Here is an 18,261-nt window from a genome sequence, read left to right on the forward strand (position 1 = left end):
TACCTGATGAAACGGGGGACACTTATATGACCAAAGTATTTTGGGAACTATTCTTAGTGAAGATTTAATGAGATAACACTTATCAGGGCAAGAAAGCACTTAAATGTTGGCCCTGGTGGTGGAGGCAGGCAGCGCCTGCATAATTTGCTCCTATTCTGACTCTTACTTAGTAAGACTGCTCCGCCTCAGCCCCGCTGCATTTTTTCGCCGATATTCTTCCTCTCCCTAAGATCTTCAGTTTCTCTGAAAATTTCTACCTACTTATCTAACCCTTTGAATCACTCTCCACTCCTTCAGTTTCTTCTCTTTCCTTCTTTCTGAACCTCTTTGGCATCTACTCTATAATTGTGGTTCCTAACCTTTGGGCTATGATTTCTTTTTTATAAAATATATTTTTATTGATTTCAGAGAGGAAGGGAGAGGGATAGAGAGATAGAAACATCAGTGATGAAAGAGAATCATTGATCGGCTGCCTCCTGCACGCCCCCTACTGGGGATTGAGTCTGCAACCCAGTCATGTGCCCTTGGCCAGACTCAAACCTGGGACCCTTCAATCTGCAGGCCGATGCTCTGTCCACTGAGCCAAACCGGCTAGGGCTGGGCTGTGATTTCTTGTAGTGCTTCATAGTTCTCTTAGAGGGTCAGGAATCTATGTACATATGAAATGTCATCTGTGGATGAATAAATTATGTGTTGTAAATATATGTAAATATTTTTCAAAAACAAGTAGCTGCTTATTTGCTTAATAAGAAATGAGTGAATGAATGAATGATGCGTGAGTGAGTGGACGAATGCTTATGGCGAAGAGACTGGTTGGCATTGCCATGGTAGCCTGGCACTGCCTGCTTGCAGGTCTCACCCCCTCCTGCCGCCGGTCACCTCCCTCTGTGGGAGGTGACCAGCAGGGCGATCAGGGGCCCCCGCTGGCACTTGCCTTGGCTGGCCTGGGGCCTGCGGGCGGGGGGCAGCTCCTGCATTGAGTGTCTTCCCCCTGGTGGTCAGTACACATCATAGCAACTGGTCGTTCCACCGTTCATCGATTTGCATATTAGGCTTTTATTATATAAAATAATGGGGTGGATAGTCCCACCCTGCCGGTCATCCCACAGATCTGCCAGGCCTAGGGACCCTACCCGTGCACGATTTTCATGCATCAGGCCACTAGTTATATATAATGAAGACTGGTAGAAGGTAAATAATTTGGGTGATAGAGCTTTGGTGGGTGATAAAGCTAGCGAGGGACAGAGCTACCTTTGAATGAAGGTCTACTCGAAAGCCCATGCTGTTTTCATTATGCCATGAAAACTTAGCATACTTCCCGTTTAGTTGAGTGGTTGATAATCTCCTTAGACAGGAGCTATCTATGCTTTGGTTTCAGGGGTCAACAGACCAGGATTTCAGTCAGATTTATAGTGCTTACTTACAGTATTACCTTGTACAATATCATCTCTATCCTCAGCTCTAAGTAAGACTGATAGCTGGCATGTGTGCCTTCTAGAGCTGCTGTAGCAATTGAGAGAATATGAATGAAAGCTCTTCAAAATAGGAAAATGTACTACTATGTAACACAGTTAATTAGTTTCTCATTTGATTATATTCTTAGTACTTTCTTCCTTTACTAGCTTAGATTTCAAAGTTTGGAAATATGGTCAAGCCTCAAACCAGAGGCTATATTAGCTCCAACTGTGAATTTATTTGCTTAAGACCTCTTGGGCATTTGGTTGGTGTGAATGCTTATGTCTGCTTTCTGCTCTTTCATTTTAAGGTACACCTCAAACTTTGTCTAGCTTAGTTCCACTTAATATATATATGTTCATGATCATTTTCTGAACACTTCTCTTTCCAAGGTCAGTTTTTAACTCCTCTCATTGCCCACTTTGCCTTGGATTTGGTTGGTGGCCTGGGACTGTGATCTGGAGACTTGCCCTCCCCCTTTTTTCTATTCCCTCCCCCAGTTTCTGTACACCCTCATCCATCTATAGTTATCCAAAGCTAAGATCCCATCTTAGCTTCACTTCACTAATTACTATCTCCTTTTATCTTTGCTCTTGGCTTCTAGGGTATAAAGATACTAAATACATTCTTATCTTTTACAAAAATACCCCCCCTTTAATAAAAAACAACTCTCCCTCATCCCCACAGCCCAGCCCAACCCTCCATACCAGGGGTCCTCAAACTACGGCCCGCGGGCCACATGCAAATACAAATATTGTATTTGTTCCCGTTTTGTTTTTTTACTTCAAAATAAGATATGTGCAGTGTGCATAGGAATTTGTTCATAGTTTTTTTTTAAACTATAGTCCGGCCCTCCAACGGTCTGAGGGACAGTGAACTGGCCCCCTGTTTAAAAAGTTTGAGGACCCCTGCTCCATACCAAATAATGTCAGTTCCTTCACCTGCTGGCTTTCTGTGTTTGTTAAGATAGGTAGAATCCTGGTGCATGAATTTATGCACGGGTGAGGTCGGCTGGCCTGCCCCAATGGGGCCCATCTGGCTGGGCCGGTCTGGGGGAGGGGCTGCAGGTGGTTGGCCAGCAGCCCCACTCCTGATCGGGGTGTTGAGGGCCAATCGGGGGTCAGGCTGGTGGGGGTGGGGGCGATCGGGGTCCAGATCAGGCTGGTTGGCTGCTGCAGTGCACGTCATAGCCACCTGTCGTTCCAGTCGTTCTGGTTGTTCTGCCGTTCTGGTCGCTGGGCTTTTATATATATAGATATACAGAAATCTGGTGCCTAGTTGTAGGGTAATCTGATTGAAATATTTCATTGGAGAGCCCTAGATGTCCATATTTTTAGATCTTTTCTCTAGAGCTGGTCAGATTTTCTAGAGAAGACTCTTCCACACTCCTGGCTGCCATATCTTGGTGCTGAGTGGGTGAGGGGTGGGCATTAGAGGGAAGGATCTGTTTCCAATAAGCACATTTATGCTTAGGCCTCATGTTATTTGTACTATTCTCATTTGTTATTTAACCGCACTCTGATTTTACCACAGGCCTATATTGACCTAACTCATCTTGAACTCTCTTAGTGGTTCTTAAATGGAATGGAGATGGGGGTGGGATGTATGGAAATGTGTAGGGTTTTGGGGGTTGTAACAGAAACTGTTGGCTGGGTGCTAAAAGTTTTGTAGTCCTAATGACTGCAGGAGCAATTGCTTTTCCCAAGATATCAATAGCTCCCCTTTTGAAAGCAATGGAATTTTATTTTATTTATTTGTTTGTTTGTTTGTTTGCTTGTTTGTTTGTTTATTATATAAGATGTTCAGGTGCACAACATTATAATTCAATATCTGTATATACTATAGACTGATGACCCCCAAAAGTCTAGTTATTATCCATCACCATATAATTGACCCCCTTTTTGTCCAATACTCACTTCCCCTCTGGTAACCACCAATCTGATCTCTGCATCTATGAGTTTGTTTTAATATGTTGGTTCTTTTTAAAAAAAAAAAAAATACCAGTTAGTTACTTACTGATTAGTGCCTTTGACTTTCCTGCTCTTCTTTAATACATGCATGCCAGTGATGATTTTGATTTTATTAGTATTTTGAATTGGAAACTCTTTTCTGAAGCTTTCTTTTAAGCAGATGGCTAGAGTGGAAGCAAGACTAGTTAGGAGGTCACTGCAGAAGTACAACAAAGAGTTAGTGGTTGGTTGAGAGCAGAGAAGGATAGACATAGAGGATGCTGGAGGTGTTTTGGAGGTAGAGACCACATGATTTTAAAGATGGATTGAGTGTGGAGAACTAAGGAAAAGGAGGAATCAAAGATAGCCTTAGATTTTGTCTTCAGTTGACTGGGTGAATGATGGTGTCCTTTGTTGAGATGGAGAAGGCTAGGGTAAGGAGCTGATTCTGTATTGAGCATGTTAAAGTCAAGATCCTGGGCCCAAAGAAAATGTTGATTTTTTTCCCTTTAGATACCCATTGCCTCTTTACACCTGGTTATTATTCAACTGTCATGCAAAAAACACTTAATTATTTGGCAGTATGCTTCTGTATTCCTCTTTATTGCTGCTGTCCACTAACTTTATTTGTTGAGGACTTTGGGACTTGGCTTGTCTATCTCACTTACTAGCATAATCATGGGCAGCTGCAGGGGCTCGGCGAGCAACTTATCCAAGTTACTGTCTTCAAGGTTCTCTGACCTGTAGCAGGCCAGCAGTGACAGCATGATACAGTGGTTTTGAATCTTAGTTCCCCTACTTCCTATCTGCATAATTGAAAACACTGCTTACTCTTTGTGTCTCATTTTCTTCTATTGTAAATTGGGTCTAATGGTATCTGTACACTTGGAATTTTGTGAAGATTAAATAAGAAAATAATGCAAATTATTTTCTGTTAGTAATTATAAATGCTTGGCACATAGTAAACATTCTATAAATGTTCTCTATTAAGATGATTAGTATTTAATTATATATCTATGTAATACCATGTGCTGCTGTTATTCTTTTAGTTAAGCAATCCTTTCAAACGCTACACCTTGAACCTTGCCTCTTCAAGTTAACCTCTTAAATTTTAAGTGCCAAAAAGAGGCACTGACCATGATTTCCTAGTATGTTTTGTATACTTGTTTTTTTAAAAATAAAATAAAGCAAAGCTCATTCAATTCCAGTGGTTCTTATTTACAAGTATATATCAGATTCACCCAGGAGGTTTTTTCAAAACGTCTGGGCTTTACTTCTGGGAGTTTGAATATGATGGGTAAGGGTTGGAGATAGGGGATAGCATCAAATACCTCTATTATAATAGTCCTCCCTTCGTTTTCTTTTAGTTAATAACCCCCTTGCTTGGCTCCTTTCCTCACCAGTCCCCCCTCCATTAATTAGTATCTTAAGCTACTTTCCATGGCCACCCTTAATTATGTTCCCATTCTCTTTTTATCTTGCCCCATTTGCTCTACTAACTTCTAACATTCAATGAATCCAGTCCAATCTGCCTCCATGTAGGCTGCTGAAAGCCACAGTTTTTGAGCTATGTGAGATTCTTCATATGCTATTTTGTTCTTTAATCTTTACTATTCATATTAGAATACCTGACTGTACGTGACACAGTAGGCATATGACTCTTTTAATAGTCATTTCAAAAGTGACTTCAACTCTCATGTAATCCAGTTACCCAGGATCTCTTGATTCTATCAATTATTTCTAATTTATTTGCACAATGTTTTGAGTAGCATTAATGATATTATTAATGTTTCATAAATGAGAAAACCAAGGTACAGGGTGGAAAAATAGTTTGTGGCATCAGCTTGCAGGCATAATTTTTTTTGAACTTTGAAAGATAAGTTATAATGGTCATATATTAAGAAACCTTTCTTCTCCACCTTAATTCTGTCTTGTGGGTCAGTATAATGGCTTTAGCCTCACTGTTTTTAAGGAATTTGTGATGAATTAGTATTTTTTAAATTTTCTTTTTGAGATGTAAAATGTCCTGATCAATTCTAGTTTATAAGTTTGGGGGAGATTTAGTGTGTGTGTGTGTGTGTGTGTGTGTGTGTATGTATGTATGTATGTATGTATGTATGTATGTAGTAGTAGTAGTAGTAGCAGTAGCAGTAGTAGGTGATCATCTTTGGCCTTGTTTTTTAACAAGAATTTTGAAAGTTTGTTACAATTAACAAACTTCTCTTCCAGTTTTTATTCAGTTTTCCTTTATTCCCTTTGGAACTAGTGGACATGACCCAATTATTTTTTGAGAATTCATTTCACAGAACAGTGTGTTAAAATATTTTTATTCTTCTAATCAAGTTCAATGCAAGAACTGGCAGGCATCCATAGCTTCAATTCTTTAACATGCAAATAATTCTATTCCTTGGTTAAGATATTGGCTCTATTATTATGCTTACTGGTTCTGGGGTAGCAGGATATGATCTGAAAAACATAGCTGCTTTATACATAAAATAAATGTTTTTTCTCTTTCAGCATTTTATCTTGATTTTGTTAGTCATATAACTCTCTCTTTGAAGTATATAATAGTATGGTTAGAGTATAGTAGAAGAAGAATACCATATATATTAGATATTAAGTTTATTGTTGAATAATATTTAAATTATTACAAAATTCAACATGACTTTTTGCAACATCAGAATTTCTTAATAAAAAAGTGGATCCAGTACCTTCACTTGTTTGATTTAGTATGCCATGTGAGTCTTAGTAAATTGACATTTATTTTGAAAATACATTATGGCTAAGTTATGGCTGAGAGATAAATATGTGTAGTAGATTAACTTGATTTTTACCTTGAAAGTATTATAGAGATGAACATTGAGAACCATACATACTAGTAATGTTAGATGTTTGTTAAAATGTTCTAGGTGTTTAAAGTATAATACAGTTGTTCTTTTCCTATATTTGATTAGAAAAAAAATGATAATTTGTGGGGGAATAGAATGGAAAAGAAAGAGAAAGGATGAGCAGGGTTGAGGCGGGTGGGGCATATTAGGTTCAGAGACCTGCCATAGCAGAGCACCACAGACTGAGTGGCTTAAAACAACAGAAATGTATTCTCTCCTAGTTCTGGAGATAAGAAGTCTGAAATGAAGGTGCTGGCAGGGCCATGCTCTCTCTGAAGGCTCTCGAGGAAGATCCTTCCTTGCCTCTTGCTTCCTTCTGGTGGTTATCCACGATCCTTGGCTTGTAGACACATAAGTCTAATCTCTGCCTCCGTTGTTACATGTTATTTTTCTTCTGTATCTCTGTGTCCATATTTCCCTCTCCTTTTAAGGACAACAGTCATTTTGGATTTAGAGTTAGTAGGGCCCACCCTAATCCAGTAGGACCTCATCTTAACTTGATTACATCTGCAAAGATCCTGTTCCTAAATAAGGCCAAATTCACTGATTTAGGACATATGTAAATTATGGGGAGACACTATTCAACCCAGTACAGAGGGCTCTAAATTTAATTTATGTTTTGAGATTTAAACCAACACACTTTATATAAAAGCAAACAGGTAAGATACAGCTTATGTAAAAAGCATTTTCATTTGCAATTATATTTACATACAAGCTTCCCCTAGGTAACTAGTATTTTTTTTTAAAGCATTTTTTAAAATTTGATTGAGAGAGAGAGAGAGAGAGAGAGAGAGAGAAACACCCATGGGAGAGACAAACATCAACTGATTGCCTCCTGCATGCATCCTAATCAGAGACCAAACTCGAAACCTGGGCATGTGCCCTGATGGAGTGGAACCTGAGACCTTTCCATGCACGAGACAACGCTCCAACCAGCCAAGCCACACCCACACTGGCCAGGGCTCTAGTGTTTTCCATTTATGTAGCAGAGATTGCATTAAAGGAATATTTGGTTATGAAATATCTATTTATATAGATGTGGAACCAGAAGACTTTTCACACAGCTCAATATTTATAGAACCAAGCTAGACTTTTCTTGAGTGTTTTAACTGCTGTTAGAATAATACTTTTGTTCTTATTTATTTTAAATCCACAATACTTAACATTGCCTGATGCTGATTTACTGAATGAAGAATGAATTAATAAAAGAATGATGTGTGTGTGTGTGTTTGTTTCCATTGAGGGGTTGTCAATAGAGGCAGGATTTGGTGAGTTTTCATTTAGTAAATGAATTCTCCTTAGTCCTTTTAAAAAACCCAATGGCACTCTTCACACACTATTCTATACTTTGCTTTTACTATAGTATGCTATTCTGTATCAGTATACAAATGCTGTAATTGCATAATATTCCATTGCACAGATATATTATAATTTAACTAGTCTTCCTTTTTTATTTTTAATTGTGATAAATACACATAACATAAAACATACCATCTTAACCATTTTTAGGTGTATGGTTCAGTAGTGTTAAATATATTCACATTATATAACCAATCTCTAGAAATTTTTAATATTGCAAAATCAAAACTCTATATGAATTAAACAACAACTTCCCATTTCTCCCTCCTGGAAACCACCATTCTTTCCATTTCTATACATCTTAGTCTCCCTTCCTAGTTGTTTTTATCTTTGCTCTTAAAAACAATGCTGCTATAGCCTTAGATATGTGTCATTTTGCATGAGTAAGTATTCTGTAAGATGAATCCCTAGAAGTGAAATTGCTGGGTAAAAAAGATTTTCACGTTTCTTAGTTTTGATATATTGCCAAATTGACTTTCAAAATTATTGCACCAATTTATATTCCCCCAGCAATGTATGATATAGTAGCTGTTTAAATATGTTGCAGTAAAATTAGGATGTCAGTCAAACTGAATAGGGAACTTGGGAAAGGATGGGTACTGTGGAGGGAAGTTAGTGCTGCCACGTTGTGCAGGACCCTGGGCTCTCCTACTGTTCTCCCTCTACTCTACCTCGTTCCTTACGGATTACTTAACATCCGTGATGCAGTGTCCATACCGCATTCATTTTAAAAATTTGCCCGGCCGGTGGGTCAGTGGTTAGAGCATCGGCCTGAGGACCAAAGGGTCGAGGGATCAGGGTTCAATTCCCGTTGCAGGTTCCCTAGCCCCGGTAAGGGCTCCTGAGAGAGGCAACCAATCAATGTGTCTCTCTCACATTGATATTTCTCTCTTTCTCTCTCTCCCTTCCTCTTCCTCCCTCCCTCCCACTCTCTCTAGAAATCAATTTTAAAAAATCCTCAAGTGAGGATTAAAAATAAATAAATAAATAAAATGAAAAAATTTTCCCACACAGTGTAAGCTATTTGAATATTAGTATTAATATCTAATAGAGTGATTGGAACACCTCACTTTGCAAGTGGGAATCACAATGTAGATGGTAGGGGCAAAAGTAGGTTTACAGATGTGAGCATGTAAAACAAAGAGTTTATTCTTGTATTATTATTTATTCATTATTATATTATTTTCTTTACAAACAGCTGTACACCTACTTTCCCCCCCCCACCCTGTATGTTCAACGCAGCCGAAAATTTCCTTAATTTAAAATTTTAAGAGATCTGAAATGAATGGATGCCTTGCTTAAAGAAAATATTTTTAATAGAAAGAAAAAATTAGCAGAGCCCCTTTCTAATGAGCTCTTCTGAAGAGCTCCCTCTATTGTGAGGAGCTTAGTTGTAGTGGAGTGACAGTGAAAAGGGGTGGGGAGGAGGGAGGCTGGAGGAGGTGAAGCAGGTTTCCTCATCCCTATCATCCCTATTTCATCCGAAACGATGACCTACAGGTGGCTCGACTTCTTTCCTTGTAGCCGTGAGTGAGATGAGCGAATACTAATGTATAACCAGCCTCTGGTAATTCATGTCGCAAGCTTCTTGGTAGGATACTAATGTTTGAAACTGGTGCTCAATTTCATTCTTTTCTGTGAAGTAAATTGACTGTAAAACGAGGCATAACCTCATGGAGATACCACTGTTTTTCCTTAGAGTATACACATAGGTTTTGGCTCAATGACTTTTTATCTGGAGATTTTTAATAAATGTAACATCTTTATTTTCTTATTTTAAGATGAAAATACTTAACATATTTTTGTAATATTTGCATATATTATTCTAAAGCAGAATTTGAAGGACTCTGGGACTCACTTCCTAATGATGATCAGTATTAATAGTTTGGGATTCATCCCCTTAGGCTTTTTTTCAATGTATTTACAACATATAAATGTTATTTCTTCTTTAAAAACGTGTAATCATACTATATACACTGTTTTATGATTTTTCTCTGTTTATTTGATAACAAGTCCTTTTTTGGGTTAGGGTATAGAAATACCCTCCATCCTTTTAATGGATTTATACTCTTCCATTATATCATAATTTTCCTAGCCATTCTTCTATTGGTGAACATATAAGTTGCATTAAACATACTTTATGCTTATCTTTGCCTATGTGGACACATGTTTCTGTAGGATAAATTTTAAGAAGTAGGACTTCTAGATCAAAGAGTCTGACCATTTTATATTTTAATGGATGTTTTGGGGCTCTGCAAAATGTTATATCAATGTCCTGATTTTTATAGGAAATAAAGTTCTGAAGTTGCAGAAGTTTTAGCTAAGTGTTGTATATATCATTATTAATATATACCAGTTCTTCTAATATAAGGTTTCTAATAATGTAAAAATCTTTAAAATGACAGCTTGTTTATTCTTACAGTGATGGAGTGGGGGGACGATATTAAAGCAGTTATGGAAGATGAAGCAGTAATGCTGGTGAATCATCAGGCAACAGGAGATGTGTGTACTCTGATGATGTGCCTCCAGGACAAAGGGCTGGTAAGCTATCCTGATGGCGGAAGTAGACAGCAGAAAGGGGAGGTTAACAGAACCAATTCAAGTACCTTATGGTTTGGAACATAGACTTTAATATGTATATTTTTCCTGAAAATTTAGAAAAATTTAAAAGGAAAAATATGTAATTCTGAGTTACTGCGGAAGAGGAATTTAGAGACTTTAAAAAAAAATGACGGGGATAATGTGAATTATATCTCCATAAAGTTGTTTTTTTAACAAAGTTATTATGGTTTAAATCGGGGGCTGTCTTGAGGTGAAGTGGTAGATTGCCAGTTTGAGAAATACAGACACCAAAAGCAGTATTGCTTAAGATAGAAGAGTAAAGGTGGTCAGTGAATTTGGGGATCTTTAGCCAATGGAAAAGAAGGCAAATACTATTTTGGATTTCATTTGTAAAGCATATTGAAAGGAAAATATCAGACTCATTTATTGTTGCTAAGGCTCTGTTTGAACTGTTGATTTACGTTGCTTCTATTGATAACTAAAAGAGATGTATATACTGGGTGGGCTTAAAATAAATTGTCTTTAGCATGAAAGGAATTATCACCTTAGGAGAAGTTAATGAGGTTCTATTCTTAGAAAACGAAATAAGTAGGAAGTATATAAAGTTAATGGAGCTAATATTTGGCCTAATAATAAATAAACAAATTAGTAGGTATTTACTGAGTGCTTCGTATTCATGGTCAGTGACTATAAATATAGAATACCATCCTATGAGACACTCTCTGACTCTTAAAGGAATTAACAGTCCAGTGGTAGGTGGAGGGAGGGTGTGGCAAGCAATACATAAGTGCACAATGAGAAGCATTCAGTGGCAGGTGAGCTCACAAGTACTGGATGGATATAGAAAACTCTGTGGAGGGAAGAGGACATAAACTTGACCTTGAAGAAGGAGAATTTAGTAAGGCAAAGTAATGAAACAAGGGCCTTGTTCTTTAGGGAGAGTCTTGGCCAAAATACCAAGGCAAGAATAAAACTGGTGTGCTTAGATCCTAGAGATTTTGATTCAGTAGGTCAGGGGTCAGAAAATGAGGTGAGAGTCAAGGAAAATATGTTTTATTATTGTGGAGTCTGTTTTTCTTGTTTATATGAAAAGCAGAAGTATTATCTTGCTGGAATGTGGAATAAATTCGGTTCTTTCTTCAATTCACAATCTTGAGTTGTTAAAAAACTATCCCGTATAGGTATGTTTGTACTTCTAGTAATATTTATTGCCTGTCTCCTAAATTCATAATGTTAAAATTTTGTAAAAATTAGTTTATTTGGCTTTGTATCAAGAATCCCCAATTCCTATTTTTATTCTTACTGATGATAATTACACTTGTAGTGGTTATTCAGTGTCCTTAATTAGTTTTGAATCTCAAAGAATGATTCAAATGGTCCGTATAAATATGCCTAACATTATTACTCTAACTCCAGTTTGACATAGATGATAACTGTATTAACCAGACATAGTTAATCTGAAATTCACCAATAATGTGGACAAAAGAAAGTTTTCTTTGTAAAAAGATTTCAGTTAGTTTGTCTTAGGTTCCTTTTTCTGTTCAGAGTAATTTTGTTTTTGCTTTCTGATTATACTAAACATTTTTTATGATCTGATATTATTGAACAATTTGAAATCTTAAAGCATTTTAAAAATCTTCTTTCATAAAGGAGTAATTGAGAAATACAGAGCAGGAAGTATTATAATCTTTACTTACTGCCTAGTAAGTTAGGGCAGTATTAATTTATATTTACAAGTAGGATTGTTTACTTGATTTATTTCATACTCCATGGTGCATTCAAAAGAAAGGACTCTCAACACTTAGAGAGTTGTCTACTAGACTATAATCAGGTTTCTTCTATTCAACATTTAATTATTTCTTGTTTTTAAATATTTTAGGTTGTTGCTCAAATGATGTGGTTGATGGATCATATTTTTAAGTACACAAACTTTGGAATTGTTTCTCTAATTCATGGAGACTTCTTTATAAGACAGGTAAGTAATGAGCTTTTCCCCCCACAGTGATAGCCTGATCAAACTGATACTTTATTATATAGAAAGGCATAACAAAACCAATTACAGCAGTAAAGTCAGGGCCGTTCCTCTGACTCTTTATTCCCTAAATCATTTATTTTAGTCTGAGCTTGAGTACGTGTGAGCATTAAAGTGCTGATACTGTAAACATTCTAATCTCTACCCTCCTTCTCCCATCTAAACAGTACAACGTTCAATAAGTACCTATCAAGCACCTGCCATAGTCTCAGCTCCTCTACTTTGTAGTTACGTGAATTGGGCAAGTTATTTAAACTCTCAAAGTTTCCTCATTTTTCAAATGAGAATAATAGGTACTCCCCTCATAGGGTTGTTGTGGGGATTAAATGAAGTAGTACCTGTGAAGCACTCAGCACAGTGCCTGCTACCTTTGTCATCATATTTGTCATGATCACCACTATCATCATCTATATTATCACTATTTTTATTTGCACGTCACTGTTATATGAGGTATGTAAATTAGCAGTAGAGAAATTATTAAATAAATAAGAGGAAATATTTTGAGAATTCATAGTAGGAAAAGTGAGTACATCAAATTTCGGTGAATCCAGAAAAACTTTAGAGGAAAAGATGATATTTGGTATACATATAGAGAATGAGTATGGGCTTGATAAAAGAAGATGGGTTGGGATTGAACCTCAAGCATTAGGAATAATTTAGTGTGTAGGAAAAAGTATCACAGCCTCTTATCAAGTCAGCACTACATTATAATATTTCCCTGCTATGCTACTAGTTTCACACACTTGACTTTCTCAGAAATGGGCAAATGAAATATGCAGGCATTTTTATGTATGGCAATGCCACACTTAGCTGGTGTTTATATATTTGGCAAATTAAACCAGGATTGTGCAGTACCTTACACATAATAAGTACTTAATGAATAACTAGTGAATCTAATTAAACCTTTCCTAAGAACCACAAATTGAAAATAAGCTGGAAGTATGTAAGAAAATTCTAAGCTCTATGAAAATAGGTGTCATAAAACACATATTCTTCAGATAGTTTTATGTACAGAACACGTTTTTGTTTTTCACATGCTATGCAATTATCTAGTTTCTTCTGGAAACACCCTTGGTTCTTCTGAGCAGAGATGAACAGACATATGCTCTGGAACCTCAGGGAGAATTGGAAGTGGGGATTGGCCACAGGTTGAGACAAAATAAATAGTGACCAGAACAACAAAGAAACTAGCCTAATATTTCAGAGTATCTCAGCAATTGAAGCACAGCAGTTTAGGAGAATCCAGAGAAAAAACTAGCTGAGCCCTTTGCATCATGGGAGTCTAAGGAAATTATTGAATTTATAGTGTAGTGTGGTATAATAAGTGACCCTAATATGATTCTCAGTTATCAAAAAGAGGCTAAGTTATACTAAATTATTGGTGTACTTTGAGAGGATAAAAGTAGAAAGTAATGCACTCTAAAGCATTTTTTTGTTACAATATAAAGGCTTGCATACTTAAAGACTATTTTAATATCAGAGAGATTTGCAAATTCTTTTAGATGGTAACAAAATCTATAATATGGAAGGAGGGGAGAGGGAAAAATATTAATGGTAAAGAAAATCTCTTGGGACTTTGCTACTAGATGATTTTGACAACTTATTTCCAAGAATATTAAAAATATTTTACAAGTAGACTTGGGAACTTACATACATGAAGCTTAATCATAATTCAATTCAGTAAATTAGCTAAGAAAACATCTTACTTGTTTTGCATTTGGAAAAATTTAAAGACTGAAAGCTTACAGATTATTTTAGGGAGCTTCTGTAATTGCGTTGGCTGGAAAATTATTAGTGAATTGATCATACTGGAAGGAAGACCCTTTGTAATATTTAGTTGTGGATTTTGGGACTTTCTAAAACTTTTTCTGGATTCCTCTTTTCGTTCTCTAAGTCATCTTTCTTTCTTTCCCTAAAATCCAGTGCATCAGAGTGTCCTGTTAGCTTGACTTTCAATTTTTTCCCCCTGAATGTATCTACCTCTCATCAATGTACCATAGTCAGATGTCATCAAACTCCTTTGTCTGGACAACTGCCAAAGTCTTCTAATTTATCTCCTTAATCTTTTTGTCACTGGAGCCAGTAGATTATTTATTTTTTTAAATTTATCTTTATAACCCTAGCTGGTTTGGCTCAGTGAATAGAGCATCGGCCTATGGACTGAAGGGTCCCAGGTTCGATTCCATTCAAGGGCACAATGCCCGGGTTGTGGGCTCGATCCCCAGTAGGGGTCGTGCAGGAGGCAGCTAATCAATGATTCTCATCATTGATGCTTCTCTATCTCTCTCTCTCTCCCTCTCCCTTCCTCTCTGAAATAAATAAAAAAATAAAAAATTTAAAAAATGTAACTTTATGTTGAAAGTATTACAGATGTCCCCTTTGTTTGTTTGCTTTTTCCCGTTGACCTTTGGTGCATGGGACGACACAACAACTGAGCCACACTGGCCAGGGCTCTCTGAACCTCTTGACCCTCTCTGTGCTCTTATTCTTTCTTCCTAACACTTATCGCCAGTTGAATTTTCACTCATTTACTATCTTCCCCACTTGAGTAACGTCCATGAGGGTCTCTTACTTCTCTATCTCTAGTGTGTAGTGTTTCTGGGAAACCCCCAAGTGGGCTCGGCTGCCTGTCGCAGTGTCCAATAACGCAGGCAGGGTTGAATCATATCAGGCATTTATTGAGAAGGCCAACCAACCAAGAAGACAGGGAGTTTACAAGCATCCAAAACTTGTCTTGCAGATAGGTGCAGGGGACAGGATTATAAAGGGGAATGGTTAGAGCAGCCGTGGGCAAACTACGGCCCGCGGGCCGGATCCGGCCCGTTTGAAATGAATAAAACTAAAAAAAAAAAAAAAAAAAAGACCGTACCCTTTTATGTAATGATGTTTACTTTGAGTTTATATTAGTTCACACAAACACTCCATCCATGCTTTTGTTCCGGCCCTCCGGTCCAGTTTAAGAACCAATTGTGGCCCTGAGTCAAAAAGTTTGCCCACCCCTGGGTTAGAGTGAGGCCGAAATGCAGCTACATGGAGTCCTGGAGGTCCGCAGAGTTCAGCTATTGTTCTTGGCCATCAGTGATGAGATGATGTCTTGACTCTTGATGCGGTTGGCCTGACCGTTTGCTTGCTTGCTGGGTACATTGTCTATTGTCTGCAGTTGAGTCACCTCCTCAATCACTATGTTCGTGATCAAAGAGAGTATGTAGGTGCACCAGCCTAAGAAATGAAACTTAGAAAGACAACCCTCTGTTCACATAAGTATATGTATTCTAGGATTTTTAAAGTAATATGATTATTTTCCAGATTAATTCAGGTGTTCTATCAGATTATAAGTCCTCCTCCCGTCAGTAGGACTTTGCCTGGCAAGGAGGAGGCACTCAGTAAACAGTCACAGAATTGATGAATGAATGAACTTTCAGGGGCAATAAGAGCAATTTTTTCCATTAGAAAGAAGGGTTTATTTATATGATACTGTTAACTTCTTTTTACCACTATGGTCAAGATGGGCTTAGGTAAGTTGAGGGAAATCACCATTCTAGTTTATGATTGGATTTTACTTTAGGAGCTGTTACCACTATTTAATTTTATAGCAGTTTCACGTCAAATGTACCTATACTTATTATGTGTGTCTACCTTCTAGGGAAAATCTCATCGTGACCAACAGCTTCTTCTTCTCAGGAAGCACCTAGAAAATAATTATAGGAACAGAGATCGAAAATGGATTGTTTTATTTCCAGAAGGGGGCTTCCTCAGGAAGAGGCGGGAAACAAGTCAGGCATTTGCCAAGAAAAAAAATTTGCCATTTCTTACACATGTCACTCTGCCAAGGATTGGAGCAACACAAATTATTTTGAATGTACTTGTGGCACGACAGCAAAATGGAAGTCCAGCAGGAGGAGATGTTAAAGAATTAGGTATGATGGTTGTTAGCATTTTTTGCCTTTGTTGGAATTAAGGAGTTCCAGATGATAGCGTTGTTCTTTTCTATATTTATACTTTTTGTCAAATAGAAATGATACTCAGAGAGAAGGTGAAATACAATGTTAAGGGTTTTTATTTACAAAGGTAGTTCATGCTTACAATAATTCATCCAAATAATACAGAAATGCATGAAGTCAAAGTTGTCTTTTCCTTACCTTACCTATTCTTACTCCTGGCCATTCTCACTGCTACAGTAAAAGCTCCTGTAAATATATTTACATTTTTGTGAAAGTATTTCTGTGGTGTAGATTCCTAGAAGTGGAATCGCTAGAGTAAAAGACATAGGGGAGAGAAGTGACTAATTTGTGAAACTAAAAATAGATATGCAAATAAAAGTAGTAATGAAGTTTTTTTTTCACTTATAAATTTAGAAAGCTTTTTTGTTTGTCTTTAATACAGAGAATGAATTTAATGTAGTTTGGCATTATTTAAGAACCTTAAAATGTTGATAAATGACTCAGTTACTCACTGCAAAAAATTCTTATTAAAAGGAAATAATCTTTACTTTCAACAATAAAGATAAGTTAAAAGAAAAGAAAAAAGAAATAGCCTGAAATACTGGCAAAGCTTATTACAGCATTATTTATAACAGCAAAAAAATTGGAAATAGCCAGAGGGGAAACAGGATAGGTAATTATAAAGTAGCCATACAACAGAATACAACACAGCCTTTACAAATGATGTTGGTGTTTTCTTGGCTTGGAAAGATACTTATACTCTCTAATGTTAATGGACTGGGAGGAACATACAACTCTGGTGCAGACCATCTGAGCCCAAAGACAGAAACAATAAGGCAGTAGAAAATGAGTGAAAGATATCAAAATGTTAACTGGGATTGCTTCTCTGAGTTGTAACATTATGATTTTGTTTCTCATTTCTTACTTTCTTCTGTATATTTTAAAAAATAATGAGTATATATTACTTTTATGGCCAAGAAAAAGTAAATCACACTCAAAGATACAACTGCAAATCTTAGACAAGCCTGGTGAATTGTGAAGATTTGCAGACAGTTTGTGCCAACAAGATGAAGACTGTCATGAGCAATTTTAAGACACTGTGACAGTTTGGTGATAGAAGCTGAAAGAAACTCAGTAGGCCTATTTCCTTAGTAGCATTTTGCTATTTTTTAAAATATTCTTTAGACAAAGTAAAAATAGGAATGATAGGCCCTCAGAAATATGTATTTTTAAATGACAATAAGGACCAGACATAGAAATAATGTGAGATTACACTGAGTTTTCCTTTTATTTGTTGTGTTGTTTTTTTCTAAGCAACTGCTTGGCAGACAGCTCTCTTAATCTTTCATCATCTATTAAGAAGACAACTTGAAAAAGTCTTTTAATAGAAAAGGAAGGTTCAGAATAGCTTTGCTGCTAGAGAGCCACTGTGGCAATGTCAGCCAAGACAAAACTTGAAGGCAAAGGACTTCCAAGTAGGATTTGTTGCACTCACTAGGACTGCTGTTTTTAAATCCTTATATCCAGTCAGTCCCCTGTGATGTTGTAGATCTCAAATGTAGGGACAATTTTCACACAGATTACCAATGATGAAGAAAAATGTTTTTTTTTCCCTTGGGAATGAGACAACTTTTGCTTATAACCAAAGCGAAGTAGTTTATTCTCTTACCTTAATTAAAATTTTTATTCTGTTTAGGAAAAATAAGATATTCTAGAAAATTGTGTACTCAAAATCTAGTTTACTTGTATTTTACCATTTTTCTCTCTGTGTTATGGTATTATATATTTTATTTTATTGACGATCCATATTAGTTATTTAGGGATTTATTTCATACAAACACACATGTCTTTGTGTCTGTTTTAATATTTAATCTATACACATTTCAAAGTTAAGTTGTGTCTGATTAACTTTAAATGATTAGGTTTTCTTTGTTTACTAGTATTGTATCATTTAATAGATATTAAAAAACAATTCTTGTGATTCCCCCCCCCCGTGGTTTTATTATAATTTTTTTCAAACATATGTAAAAGTTAAAACATTTTTATAGTTAATATCTATGAGCTGACCAACTAGA

The 18,261-nt window shown here is 36.6% G+C and overlaps 1 protein-coding gene across 1 annotated transcript in view; it reads left to right on the forward strand.

The window, feature by feature from the left end:
- Nucleotides 1-18,261, forward strand: part of LPGAT1 (lysophosphatidylglycerol acyltransferase 1) — a 52,046-nt gene that overhangs the window by 14,440 nt on the left and 19,345 nt on the right. The window contains exons 3-5 of the mRNA XM_081113220.1: nt 10,074-10,192; nt 12,093-12,188; nt 15,889-16,162. Coding sequence (XP_080969346.1) covers nt 10,074-10,192; nt 12,093-12,188; nt 15,889-16,162 — 489 coding nt within the window. The remainder of the gene's footprint in view (nt 1-10,073; nt 10,193-12,092; nt 12,189-15,888; nt 16,163-18,261) is intronic.

The sequence above is a fragment of the Myotis nattereri genome (assembly GCF_964212035.1).
Source record: "Myotis nattereri genome assembly, chromosome: 18".
Lineage (NCBI taxonomy): Eukaryota > Metazoa > Chordata > Mammalia > Chiroptera > Vespertilionidae > Myotis > Myotis nattereri.